The sequence below is a fragment of the Capra hircus genome, chromosome 20 (genome assembly GCF_001704415.2).
Source record: "Capra hircus breed San Clemente chromosome 20, ASM170441v1, whole genome shotgun sequence".
In the NCBI taxonomy this organism is placed as follows: domain Eukaryota; kingdom Metazoa; phylum Chordata; class Mammalia; order Artiodactyla; family Bovidae; genus Capra; species Capra hircus.
This window is the reverse complement of record NC_030827.1, coordinates 657,833-671,355: the sequence shown is the minus strand read 5'-3', so window position 1 is coordinate 671,355 and position 13,523 is coordinate 657,833. Positions and strand designations below refer to the sequence as shown.

Below are 13,523 nucleotides of genomic sequence, written 5' to 3'. Positions count from 1 at the left end.
TCCAGGGGAGCTTCCCAACCCAGGAATCAAACCAGGGTCTCCTGTATTACAGGTGGATTCTTTACCAGCTGAGCTACCAGGGAAGCCCAGTGTGACATTCTGAAGGGGGTGTATTAAAGAGATCTAGAGTGGAAATGAAGGAGGGAGAGAAAAGATTGTGGCAAATCCTGGCCACAGTTCACTATAGACTGGGGCATGGTGATGAGGAAACTGTTGCAAGCTGTCTGGAACTCAAGTTAGCTAAAGTACTGACATTTGCACCTGAGTCACCCTTTTGGAATTTGGACCTGAATCAGGATTGTCAGTGTGGTAACGCCGCCCTCCCTCTCCTGTATGCTGAGGCTTTCCCCGGTGGAAATGGAAAGGGTGGAATTACTATTAAGAAATGGGAATTGCTCAGAACCCTGAAGGTCACCATTGGATGTGGCTGGCACGAGAAGATGACTGTCATTTGTGGGTTAGCAATAGGAGGGTTGAGGATCCCGTGGCAGTTTGCATTGCAGAGGGCAGTTCTCCCCTGGGATCCCGAGGATGGTCATGCTGGGCAAAGGAGCATGGAGGCGGCACTGCGTTCTGCCAGTGGCAGCCTCCCCACTTCCTGCGGTGACAGCCTCTCCCCTCTTCCCCGCTCCCAGGCGCCTGCACTCCAACCACCTGTACTGTGACTGCCACCTGGCCTGGCTCTCGGACTGGCTGCGGCAGCGGCGGACCGTCGGCCAGTTCACTCTCTGCATGGCCCCTGTGCACCTGAGGGGCTTCAGCGTGGCAGACGTGCAGAAGAAGGAGTACGTGTGCCCAGGTGAGATGGCATGGCTCCCCTCCCCTCCTGTCCCGCCGCTCGCCCACCTGTGAGCTCACCTCAGCCGTGAACACGTGCCCAGCCCAGAGCTTGGCGTGGAGCACTCTAGTGTGCCTCCAGGCGTGCCAGAAAAGAAGCTCTTACTGAAGGAACTCATGGATCCCTTTCTGTTAAGCCTCAGAGTCCATCGATCCTAAGAAGCTAACATTCGCTAGGTCCTTTAACATTGGCCAAATGCATTCCTAAGCCCATTTGCTCCTAGAAATTGAGAGCCAGGCTAATGGAGGCTATTTCCAAATCTGCTTGCTTGGAAATCTTAGCTCTGTCCCTTAGTGGTGTGTGACTTTGGTAAGTTGCTGCATGTCTGCCAAATGGAAATAATCGTCGTCTATAACTCAAGGGACAGGTGGGAGGATCCAATGAAATAATGCATATGAAACACTTAGCATGATGCGCAGCACTTGGTGAGAGCTAATGAGTGGAGCTTAATTATTAGAGTTCAGTGGGCCCACAGAATGTGCCGAGCAAACACGAGGGTTTGATCTGTGGCTAGTTGAAGTGTAATAGGACAGAAAACAGAGCTGTGCTAGGACGTAACTGAAGGCAGCCTAGGCCCCCAGGATGCGAAGTGACTGAGTGACCTGGGAAGCGCTTCTCAGAGGAGGTTACCTTTGCCCTGGGTCCTAAACGTTATTTGCTTGTTTGTTTTTACTTTCATTGACATTCTCCAATCCCATCAAGTCTTCCCTTTTCCAGTGGCAAGGGTAGAGCTAATTTCTTGATTGCTTCAAAAACAAGAGAATTCAGTTGGAGAGATTCCCCAAAGAGGCATTCCTGAAATTCAGGAGCTCAGTCCTGCAATTGGGTCCAGTGGCTTCTAAAGGCTTATCTTGGAGTGCTGATGTGTAGAAAAAGGAACTGTTATTAAAATTTTGATTTTTTTAACACCAAAAACATTTCGTATTGGGGTATAGCCAATTAGCAATGTTGTGATAGTTTCAGGTGAGTGGTGAAGGGACTCAGTCATACATATTCATATTTCCATTCTCCCCTAGTCCCCTGCTTCCATCCAGGCTGCCACGTAACATTAAGCAGAAATAAGGAAAAAGGAGCTTTCTCAGTACAGAAGCCGACTACATGTTAGGGGACCGCATGTGGCCAGGAGTACAGACTGGTCCTCCTCGGCTCTTAGGCTGCATTTGCCATATGTGGGAATTTTCCTTGAATTTAACTTCACACTCTGCTGCTTTCCCCTGTCATGTAACAGCTTCATCAAATTCTTTATTATCCAAAAACATTTTAACATGTCTCTGAGAAGTACCTCAACAATTTCCTATAGACACCCACTTAGAAATCACTTTCCATCAAACACATAATAAAACCGTTTATCACACAGGCACCAAACTCAAATATGTGACTGTAATTACAGTAATTATTAGGCAAAGAGTACAATATCGGCATAAGTGCCAGTGAAAGAAATAATTATAGAGTGCAGGAGTCATCCAAGAGCTAGTGAGGAAAACTAATTAGGGAAAACGGTAAAACACATCATTATAGGTGGGTGCCAAGTTTAAAGCTGCACACCAACACGAATGCGCTTCGTCACAAAAGCACCTTCCCATCAGAGAAGTGCCGAGACACTGCTTACCCAGCAGCAGTCAGGACCCAAAACCCAGGGTAGGAAGGCTGATCCTCCTGGGTCCTGAGGGTGCTGCTTCCCCAAGTCTCCCTCCTCTGAAAAGGCTGGATCTCAGTTCAGTCCAGTCGCTCAGTCGTGTCCAACTCTTTGCGACCCATGGACTGCAGGACACCAAGCTTCCCTGTCCATCACCAGCTCCTGCAGCTTGCTCAAACTCATGTCTATCGAGTTGGAGAGGCCATCCAACCCTCTCCTCCTCTGTCGTCCCCTTCTCCTCCTGCCTTCAATATTTCCCAGCATCAGGATTTTTTCCAAGGAGTCAGTTCTTCACAGCAGGTGTCTAAAGTATTGGAGCTTCAGCTTCAGCATCAGTCCTTCCAGTAAATATTCAGGACTGATTTCCTTTAGGATGGACTCACAGGTGGGTTAATAGTTACATAGGTGACTGTTACCTTTATCATATCCCCTGTTTATAGCAATCTTGTTTATTGCTGTGATGGTCCCTGTAGCTTCTTGATACAAAGCCAAATGTCTTTTAAGGACATGAAAATTTAATCCACAAACTCCAGACATGAATATGCTATTGTACTCTACCCTCTCGCTCATAGTATAAATTTAGGGGAGTGACACATTGGAGCCCCTGTGCATGGGGGATTTTTTAGATGTTTATCCCAGGTTCTGAAGAATTAAAAACAGGATGTTGTGCTGGGTTACTTTCTGAAAAGTCAATTATATACAATGGCAAGGAGAACTGGTGAGTTGAACATCGTGATTGAATGAAACATCTCATTAGTGGGGCTCAGGAGGAGCAGCCCCTCCGAAAAGTATTATACCTTTAATAATGATTCAAGGTAGTTGGTGAGACTGTAAAAAAAAAAGGGGGGTGCTGGGGGAAGTGGTGTGGAGCAAGGCTCAGCCTATGTACATGCAGGAGGTCAAAAAGATGGGCTGTTCTCCTGTACCTGCACCGTAACTCGAGCCCCGTGAAGTGAAGCTCACCTCTGAGGGGGCAGGCCTGCCCCACGACAGAGCCCAGCAAGGTATCTGAGGGAGGCAGTCTGGGACGACCTGATGGCAGCTGTTTAAAGCTGCAAAACCACCAGGGTTCTGCCTCACCCAAGCTGTTCCTCCCATAACCGGCAAGAGATGGGCTTCAGTCAAGAAAAGAGGGGCGTGACCATTTCTTTAAAAGAAAGAAGTCATCCTCTCCGGAGAGAGAAGGCCTAGGGCAGCAATTAGGCCGTCCCTTTGAGTATTCATCACCAGTGGTCCCTCCCCAGGCAGCCTAAGAGAACCCTCCCTGTGCCCCTATGCGGCATCAAAAACCTCCCCTGACACAGAGACGGAAATGAGCTTTCTCTCTTTCAGCCTGCGAGGGCCCTGCCTGCCCGAGTCCCTGATAGCTCCCTCGGAATTAAACCTGGCTGTCTGGAGCCCAGCCTCTTCTCCCCAGAAGCCCTGGCTACAGGCTTCTTATGATGCCAGTTAACCCAGAAATTTGCTAGCAGCACACTTGATAAAATTCATCTCCTCTGTCAATGGTCCCCTTCAATCAAAGGCGTTTAGTTTCCTCCCCTGGGGAGACAAGTGGGACTTTTTCACAAGGGTGGGAGACTATTTTATTTATTACTAATGATTTTCTATGATAGACAATGGGACTGTGTGGTCTCCTTTCTCTCTTAATGAAAGGATTTCTCTGTTAATTTCCCTTGTTTTTAGAGAGAGCTTAGGGCCATAGGACTAGACGAGCTCCTGACTGGATTTTATGAGTTCACACGACAGATTGGAGAAAAGGTTCTGCTTTGGCCATGCTTAGGCTCATGTGAGCTGGAAGTTGCTGAATTTTGTTTCCCATCCTTACGTAAAGGGCTTATTTTGGAGTTTAAACTCTAGTTTTTCTCTTCCTTGTGTCAATTTCCTGGTGCCTTAATATGATCAAGGGTATTAGCTAAATATTTGACCTCTTGAATTAATTATCTCTTTCCTCTGAACATCTTTTTTAAACTTTTTATTTTATATTGGAGTATGACCAGTTAACAACGTGGTAGCTTCAGGTGCACAGCCGAGCAAGTCAGCGGTACAGACACGTGTCCATTCTCCCCCAAAGTCCCCTCCCATCCAGGCTTCCGCTTAACACTGAGCAGAGTGCCCTGTACTATACAGTAGCTCCTTGTTGGTTATCCATTTTAAATATAATAGTGTGCGTATGTGGATCCAAAACTCCCTAGTTAACCCTTCCCACCATCCTCTGAGCATCTTTGAACCTGTTTATGTGTCTTTGAATGTGAGATATCTCTTCATGAAGATTGAGCCTGTCTCTAGTAATAAGGGGCCATGTCTTGAACATTTTCCAGGTGCCCCATCACCTCGAGCACTGCTGGTTCCTAACAGCCTCTCAACAAACTCTTCCTCAGTTATTATTAAAATGAAATAGGTGTGTCTCCTTGGAAACAAGAAACTTTCTCCTTCTACTTCCTTTTTTGAAAAAATTTGAGACTAGTTACTAAGTATAAAGATAATTAAGGAAAGCCATGACTAGCTGCCCATCTCCTTAGGAGGTTTTAATTAAAACACCATAATTGGACATTGCAGGAATGAGATTATTAGGTTTATTTAGTCATTCCCCAAATGATCATGCCTTTGGTATTTAAATCACGTTCATTTATATTCTCATCATAATTGCTTGAGTCCCATTGTCATTCAGTCTGTTGTTGGCTTTTGAAAGGCCAGAGGGCAACAGGGATGCTTAATTTGAATACTGGAATTAATTTATTTCTACACACTCACCAGGCCATTGGATTTTCCAACTATATCCATTCTACTGGGTGAAGTTCTTTTTAAAGACAGAAAGAAACCCAACCCTAACACAAGCATGTCGAGCAGTCTCCAGTGTGGCTGACCCAGTCGGAGTCTTGCCCCTGAGCTTCCTCTTCCCAAGATTTCAAGACTTTGACATTTTCTGTTTCAGGGCAATAGGAAAGCATGGTGAGTGTCTTCTTGGCAGAGGAGATGGAAGAAGAGCCCTTCTATTATGGGAATAAACATAATGGATCTATGTCAGGGTATTTTCTGTTTTTAGATTAATTTTTTTAATCTTTTGGCCACACTGTGCAGCATGTGAGATCTTAGTTCCCTGACCAGGGATAGAACCCAAGTCCCCTGCACTGGCAGCGTGGAGTCTTAACCACCGGACCACCACTAAAGTCCCTGCATCAGGGGTTTTATGAGGATCACGTGAGACGACACCATCAACGCACTTAATGCATAGGTAACACCCTGCCGACATTAGCTCCTCTCTTGAGAACGACGCACCTGTGTCCATGGGCAAGCACGCTCCTCTCTCCAGACTTCTGTTTTCCCCCCGTCCCCATGGCCCTCTCTGGATCTGAAGTTCAGTGACTTCAGCCCCACTCATCTGGGCTTTTAGGATGATGATCACCTTCATTTGCCAACAAGGAGAATGGAGATGAGGTGAGCACTGAGCAGGAGTCAGTGTCACTCACTGCCCTGGTCGCGTCTCCATTTTTCTTCTCTTGTAGAACTGGAGGGCAGCTTGCAGTCAGTAGAGGGAGGAGAATCTGTGCAGCGTCCATGCGGGCACCCACCGGCTCTCACCCTGTGAGAATTCTAGCCGGGAGCGCATTCCTGCCCTCTGCCTCGCTGAGGGCTCCCAGGGCTGGGAAGTAGCTCCCTTGATGACCAGTAAGACCAGGAAGGGCCAGCGTGTCTGTTCCCCCCGAGCCGTGCCCTGCCCTCCCCTCCCTCCAGACACCGGACCACAGGCCAGGAGTCTTCGGAGATCTCTGAAGGCTGGACATCTCAGCTCCCTCCTTGAGGTACCTCAAAGGTAGCTTTGACTCCTTATTGAAATTCTCGAGCTTTGGTAGTGATTGAGGAAAGGTGAGACGGTACCCCAGAGACAGGCACCTGGGCCGCACGCCCGTCTCCCTGCTCTGATGAGCACATCCTTCCACCCCAGGGCGGTAGTGTGTTCGCACTGGGCCTGAAAGAGGTCCAGGAGCAGAGGAGCCCGGGCTCTCACTGTCAAATGAAGAAAGGGAGAGCAAGCCCATGTGCACCGCTAAGTTTATGAGAGGATGTCTTAGGGAGTAGGTGGCAGAAGGTCTACCCGCTAATCCATCGCTATGCTCGATTTAAGGCCTTTGCTGTGCCAGGGAGGGAAGGGGGTGGTACCCATCAGCAGGCTCGCTCGAGGACCGTGAGGACTCATGGGTCCCCAGAGAACACATCATGCGCTGGGAACACATGTGCATGGAGCAGGCGCGTACCTAGAGAGACCCTCCCACGAAGATCTGTACACTCTCCTTCTGTCCCAGTGGTAAAACTCTGTTCCCATTCTGCTCTGCTTCCTAGCCGGTAGTCATAGAATTCACTGGGTAGAAAGGTAGGTGCTTCCGCGCTTCGTCCCCCTTGGAAATTGACTATCCCCTGCGCCACCCTCTTTGGCCTCCATGTGTGTGGACAGGAAAGGCTGGGAGGGGTGGCTTTGCAGACAGAGCTTGGCGCAGGGCCTGGATGTCCCTGCTGATCCGCGCGTGGGGGCTCGGCTCAGATGGGGCCGCAGGAGATCGGACCAGTGGCCTTCACTGTGGTTAAAATGACCTGAGCGTCAGCCTGAGAGTCCTATTTCCCCAGAGCCGCTCGTTTCCCCACTCTGGGACTGATCCTATGGACAAGAGCCCAGGGCACTTAGAACTCAGGGAGCCTGCCCCTAGGGTCCTTCCAGAGCTTGGTGACATCCCACCTCTCTAAGGCTTCTGGGCCAATTCCATTCATGGATTCATCCTCTCCCTCACCTAAGGTGTGTTTATTGACTTGCATTGGGCCCTATTCTGGGCACTGAAGATGTAATAGTGAAGAAGGTGGAGAAGGTTGCTGCCCTTGTAGAGTTTAACATCAATCTGCCCAGAGACACAAGGCATAAGGGAGGGACACCTGCCAGCACAGGATTCAGAGATCCAAAGGGAAATGGGCTTGGTCCCCTCCAGCATCGACTCAGGGGAAGTGTTTCCAGGGAAGGTGAACTCATCTTTCAAGCCTGGCTTAGACCATGTTTTGTTACAACAAGAGGGGAGCACCCTCACCACGTGTAAATACCTGGCTGGAGAGCTGCCAGCCCGGGATGCTGACAGAGGCTATAATTACCAGTGTTTCCCTCTGTGTAATTAAGGGTGTTGTTACTGACCTGGTTAAGGAATCTTTTCAAAGGCTTTTTTTGCCATGACAACATCCCTTTCAACGCAGCACACCCTTTCTTCCGAATCAGAGCCACTCCGTGAAACACCCAGCTTGTTTTCAGAGGGACTCAAGGCTGCAGTCTGGATCTGGCTTAAACAGAATTCATTTCAGCCTAAAAGTCAGAAGGGGTCCCTTTGAAGAAACTCCATTTCAGAACCTCCTGTTGCCCATAGGAGTACCAGAACGTAATGTCTTTCTTCCATTCTTTTCTGACACACCCCGTCTATGTCACAGTTTGACAGATCAAAAGAGGCACGGCCGTCGGAGACCCTGTGCCTCAGTGGATGGAAAGGCAACTGCTCAGGCTCAGGGTGCTCCACGCAGCCCTTGGCACTTGCCCTCCAGGAAGGGGCAGGGTGTGGCACGACGTCTCCCTGGCTGGCCAGGCGCCCGAGCCCCTTGATGTGGAGAGCCGGGCGTGGCAGCTTTCTCTGCTGGGCAGCCCTGACATCTGAAGCCTTCCTGCTCTGAGCCTCCCGGGGAGGATGTGGGTGAGGGGGCGAGAGCCCTGCCTATGATAGCTCTTCTTTGCTACCTGCGAAGGGAGGGAGCAGAGGAGGGGGGCTGTCAGGCTCTTCGTCCTCCTGCTTCCGTTTGTCTGAAGAGCGGTGGTTGACCTTTAGACTCAGAAGGGTGTCAGTGGTGCAGTCGAAGCTTCTTGTTCACTGAGATGGCAGCAGAAAAGCTCAGGGTGGGCGCTATGACTTGCCCAACATCCTGCAGACAATTTGTGGCCGAGCCAGACCCTTTATTAATAACAGTAACAAATAACACGACTGAGCCCTGTGTTCCACGAACTCTTCTAAATACTCCACGTGCATTAACTTCACCTTCACAGCAAAGCCATGCTATGACGTAGGGTTTGTTGTTTTCCCCCATTTTAAAGATGGAGAAAACTGAGACAGGAGGACTTAAGGATAATAGTATAGAATCAAGGTTCAAACTGAGCCCGTGGGACTCCAGAGCCCACACTTTTGGCCACAATAATCTCATTCCTGACCTGAGTTTCTTACAGGCCAGCCCTCTGGGTGTGTCATTTTCTCAGAAGTGTAAAGACTTTACCAGTTTGGAACAAAGCCAGCACCACCTCACTCTCTAAGAGAATGCTTCACTCGGGGATTTTAATGTAAATTGTCATCTCACTGGCATTTTCCATGGTCTCCGTTAGATCCACTAGTGTGATGCTGGAGAGTTTCAAGTCCTTGCACCCTACACAAGAATATTTTCTTGAATGTTCCATCTAAGAGGATGTTTTGAAATTGCGTGTGTGTGTGTGTGTGTGTGTGTGTGTGTGAAAGTGAAGCCAAGGGAAGTAAGAAGTTTTGGTCACTGAGTTAGCCCTTTCTAGCAAAGCAACTGTTCCTAAGCCACAGGCATCGATTTGAGTCTTAAAGAAGGACCACCCCCAGGTATAGGGACTGTTGAATGCAGCAGGCGGCCTTCCACTTTAAGGCTCACTCAGTGTCCAAGCAAGGACTGGCCCCGGGCCGGTCAGTCCTCTGATTCAACCTCTGTAGCTAGACTTGCTCTGGCTTCCCAGCCTCAGCTTCTGCAGTGAACAGGGGCCAAACCAAAATCATCTTTCTCTACAGACATTTTCCATGTTTCACGTTTTATCTTTGGCCAAGAGCCCCTGACCAGACGGTCCGTGTCTGAAGAGTGAGGATATTTGCAGAGTTGGTCTGAATCTGCTCTTAGCCAATGACCCTGTGCTCTGAGAGGGGGGACCTCGAAAGACAATGAAATTGTCCCTGTTGGCTGGACCCTGGGTGTGGTTTAAGGTCCTGAGGAGGCCATTGGGTTGAGTTTACCTTTTGGACCATCCTGTCCACATTTGAAAAACTTAACCACAGGTCTGAGAGTCTTACTTCACTTTGAAGAAACAATCGTAATATGAAAACATACACCGTCTTTTTTTTTTTTTTTAAGATATAAAATGTTTTATTTTTTATTTTTATTTTTTTTAAATTTTAAAATCTTTAATTCTTACATGCGTTCCCAAACATGAACCCCCCTCCCACCTCCCTCCCCATAACATCACCGTCTTTTAAATTGGAATTTGCTTCTGTTAGTGGTTTGATGTGGCCACCAGAGAGACTGATTAAGATGCTCATGACTCTGAGTCTTGAGTTAGTTTACCAGTGTGTATGTTCATTTTCACTTGGCTTGCTTTCTTTTTTTTTTTTTTTTAATTTTTTGGCCACACCTCACTGCATGTGGGATCTCAGTTCCCCGGTCTTGCATTGGAAACACAGAGTCTTAACCACTGGATCACCAGGGAACTCCGCATCAGCTTTCTATTAAAACATGAGCACCTTCCATACCACTTTCTTTTCTTTTTTTTTTTTACCGCTTTGCATTACATTCACATGGGTTCTCACCTCAAGCAAAATTAAGGCCCCAAAATGTGTAGTAACTTTTTCACCTTTTTCTCTCATGAGATAAGTTTTATTTGCATGATCTCTGGACAGAAAAGCTATTTGAACAGGCCTTGAATGTTGCTGTTGATGGCTGTATTGACATTGGGTCATTAGTGCCCCCACATGGGGAAATTCTGTCGCCTTTTCTCCTCCCACTTGGGTATGAGAGTGCCTTTCAACTACTCGAGAAAGGAATGACGGTGTGTCTAAACTCAGTAGCCAAGCCCCAGATAGAAGATCGAAACCTCGGGGTGTCGTTCAGACTTGGGACCCCTGGAAAGCAGTCCCAGGGTGTGTCCTTTGCGTGCCAGTGGTGTATTTCCGTGTGCAGTTGACTCTGAGAGCAGCTCTGCGACCGAAAAGCCGGCATGATCAGGCGACAGAGCAGGTGGAAGAATCCAGAAATAGGTCAAGGTCAGGCTGTCTCCTCCTGGCTGAATATTTAGCCAGTAGCACCTGTGACTCCCAGATGAGGGGTGATGTCAGCTGGCGATCATTTTTCAGGTAGCTGGTGAGGTAGCTGCCTTCTTGGGAAGCTGGGTAAGGATCACAGAAGCCCAGGGAGCTCCTCACACTGACATGAGTTGACCACCGTGTTCTGACCCCACAGGCCCCCACTCGGAGCCTCCAACCTGCAATGCCAACTCCATCTCCTGCCCTTCAGCCTGCACCTGCAGTAATAACATCGTGGACTGTCGAGGGAAGGGCCTGACAGAGATTCCCGCCAACTTGCCAGAGGGCATCGTTGAAATGTAAGTGCCTGCCTGCCCCCATCTGTCCCTGGTGAGTTCACCTCGTGGTCTCGGCCAGTCCCCGCAGACTGGCGGCATGTTGGGCTGCTAGAGCTGACTATTGAAAATGCTCAGCCATCTCTTTGCCCTCCTTCCATGCTTTCCCAGGTTTTACAGCTCAGGGGTCAAGAGTCTAGACTCTCAACACAGTCAGCACATGACAACCTGTAGGCAAAATATGTCCGCCACCTATTTTTGTAAATAAAGTTTTATTGGAACACAGCCACACCCATTCATTTACATATCACCTACGGCTATTCTTGCTGGGCACTACTGAGTAGCAATGACAAAGGAGCTGATGCCCACGAAGCCTGATGTATCTTCCATCTGGCCCTTTGCAGTAAAGGTTGACCCGTCCCTACCCTAGAGTCACTCTGTGATCACATCCTAGTTCTGCCATGCCCTAGCTGTATAATTGTGGGCAAAATAATTGCTCTTGTTCATCTCTAGTTTCTTACAGTAATGTGATAATTATAGTATTACTCAATAGGTCATGAAAAGTAAATGAAATACCACATGGAAAGCACTTACTACAGCCCTTGACACAGGGCAAGTCTTCCATAAAATGGTGGTGGTACAAAGTATATGAATAACGAACTAATTTTATAGCTACTTTTAGAGCAAGAGACTGAGATTTTCATCATTCTGAATCAGATTATCATCATCCAGATCAGGCCTTTAGGTAACAAGACAAGTTTGTGTGTGTCTGTGTGTGCACTGATGTCCAAAATTCCAAGAAAATTCATTTGTCCAAGTAGCTCAGTCTCGTCGACTCTTCTCTCATATGTTAAAAAGTGGCCAGTGTCTCACTCTGGATTAGAAGGTCAGTGAATACTGACCTCAGGATCACTCCTTACATGACAATAGCTGATAACATTTTCTACCTTTACTAAAGGTGGCTTTATTAAACATTGGTTAGATGGAACCCCTCTCACTGAAAACAACATTAGAAAAAAGTCCCTCCAAATAAAAGATATCGTATACGTTTCCCTCACCTCTCTGCTACACCTCACCTCTCCCTACTCCCCCTCCTTCCCGCTCCTTCTCCTCCTTTCCCCTCTTCCGCCACCTGTTTGTCCTCTGATGTATGCCCTTCTATCGCCAATGCACTCCAGTGGATGACCAAATTGGCCCTTTCATTCATTCACGGATTCATTCAACAAACGTCTTTTGTGAGCCCACTGTGGTCCAATGGTAATTTTGTGATTAGGGAGCAGCAGTGAACAAAATAGACCAAATTTCTGCCCTTATGGTGCTTGCATTGCAGTGGAGAGATGAGTGCAACGAACAATAAACAAACCAAAGTAAGTTAGCTGATACGGAAGAAGATGGGAGCTTCTGTGGAAAAAAAAAAGTAAGCGAGAAAAAGCAAGTGGCTATCTGGAGAAGAGTGTTGCACGTAGAGAGGACAGTGTGTGCAGAGGCCCTGAGGTAGGGCTGTGCCGGGTATACCAGAAGGCCAATGTGGCTGGCGTGGAGTAAACACAAGGGAGAGTGTTAGTGGTGGAGGTCAGAGGGGTCCTGAGGGACCAGATCACGGGGGCATTTTAGGGACTTTGGTTTCACCCACTGAGATGAGAAGAAACATCGAGCTTACAACACAGGGGCCTTAGTTTCTTCTTTCTTCATCTGCTTTGCTAACTTTTCTCTGATCCCCTTTGAAACATTCTCGCCCAGCCCCAGTGGACACAATCTGTGCCTCCATACCCTTCCTGAGGGCAGGAACACGTTAGCCAAGGGTGGTTTGGGCCTGACACCCATACCTCCTGTGCCTTCCCGACCTTGACTCAGTCTCCTTTCAGCAAGAACAACAGTGAAGCCCCTTCTGCTTCAGTGGGATGTGCCTTCACTCCTCATGGTCCATTGCCCCAGCCTTGGAGAACCCTTCCTTCCACAGACCTCGCTTAGACCTCACCACCTGTCCCTCCCGGCCCCTCCCAGCCTGTCTGCCTCTCTTGATCCATTCCCCTGCCTTCTTCTATCCTTTTCCGCACCCGTGATCTTTCCACTTCCCTTGTCAGCCAGGTCTGCTTCTCCGCCCGGTTCCCCCTGTGCTCCTCGTCACAGGAGCCCACCCCTCATCTTCCATCCAGGCCAGAGTAGGACTCTGATCCTCCAAAGGCGGGTGTCAAGACAGAATTCCTGCCAAGGCATGCCTCAGTTCAGAATCGCATTGAACATTCCTGTCTCTGCACCGCCTCACTTCTTTCCCCTTCATCTGCCGAGTTTTATCTTTTCTCTTTGGCAGGCACAGAGCTTCCCTTGGCCAGGTCTCAAACCATAGCATGATGGAAAAGGCCAGTCTAATAACCACGCTGCAACCATTGACCCCCACACCAGCCCTGGTTCAGGAGCTCAGGCCTGCTCACCCTCCTTTCTGGCTCCATGTGCCTACACTTACAGCTCAGGCTTGACAGGCTCACAGATCAGGCATCTGAGGGCGAGAAATCACAGACATCCACATTGGAGGGGAAGCCCATGGAGGCCAGACCATACCTAGGCCATTGGGCTCACACCCGAACATTGAATTTTAAAAGGAACATGGACAGGCTAGACTAGTTATTTCTGGAAGCCTGTCTGATTATTACTGAGTTTTTCCTTAAATGAGGTAAAGT

General features: G+C 48.5%; 1 protein-coding gene across 1 annotated transcript in view; it reads left to right on the top strand.

Annotated features, from left to right (window-relative positions):
• SLIT3 (slit guidance ligand 3) overlaps positions 1 to 13,523 on the top strand; it is a 719,548-nt gene that overhangs the window by 554,446 nt on the left and 151,579 nt on the right. Inside the window, exons 8-9 of the mRNA XM_018065519.1 lie at positions 636 to 799; positions 10,728 to 10,869. Of these exons, the coding sequence (XP_017921008.1) occupies positions 636 to 799; positions 10,728 to 10,869 (306 nt within the window). The remainder of the gene's footprint in view (positions 1 to 635; positions 800 to 10,727; positions 10,870 to 13,523) is intronic.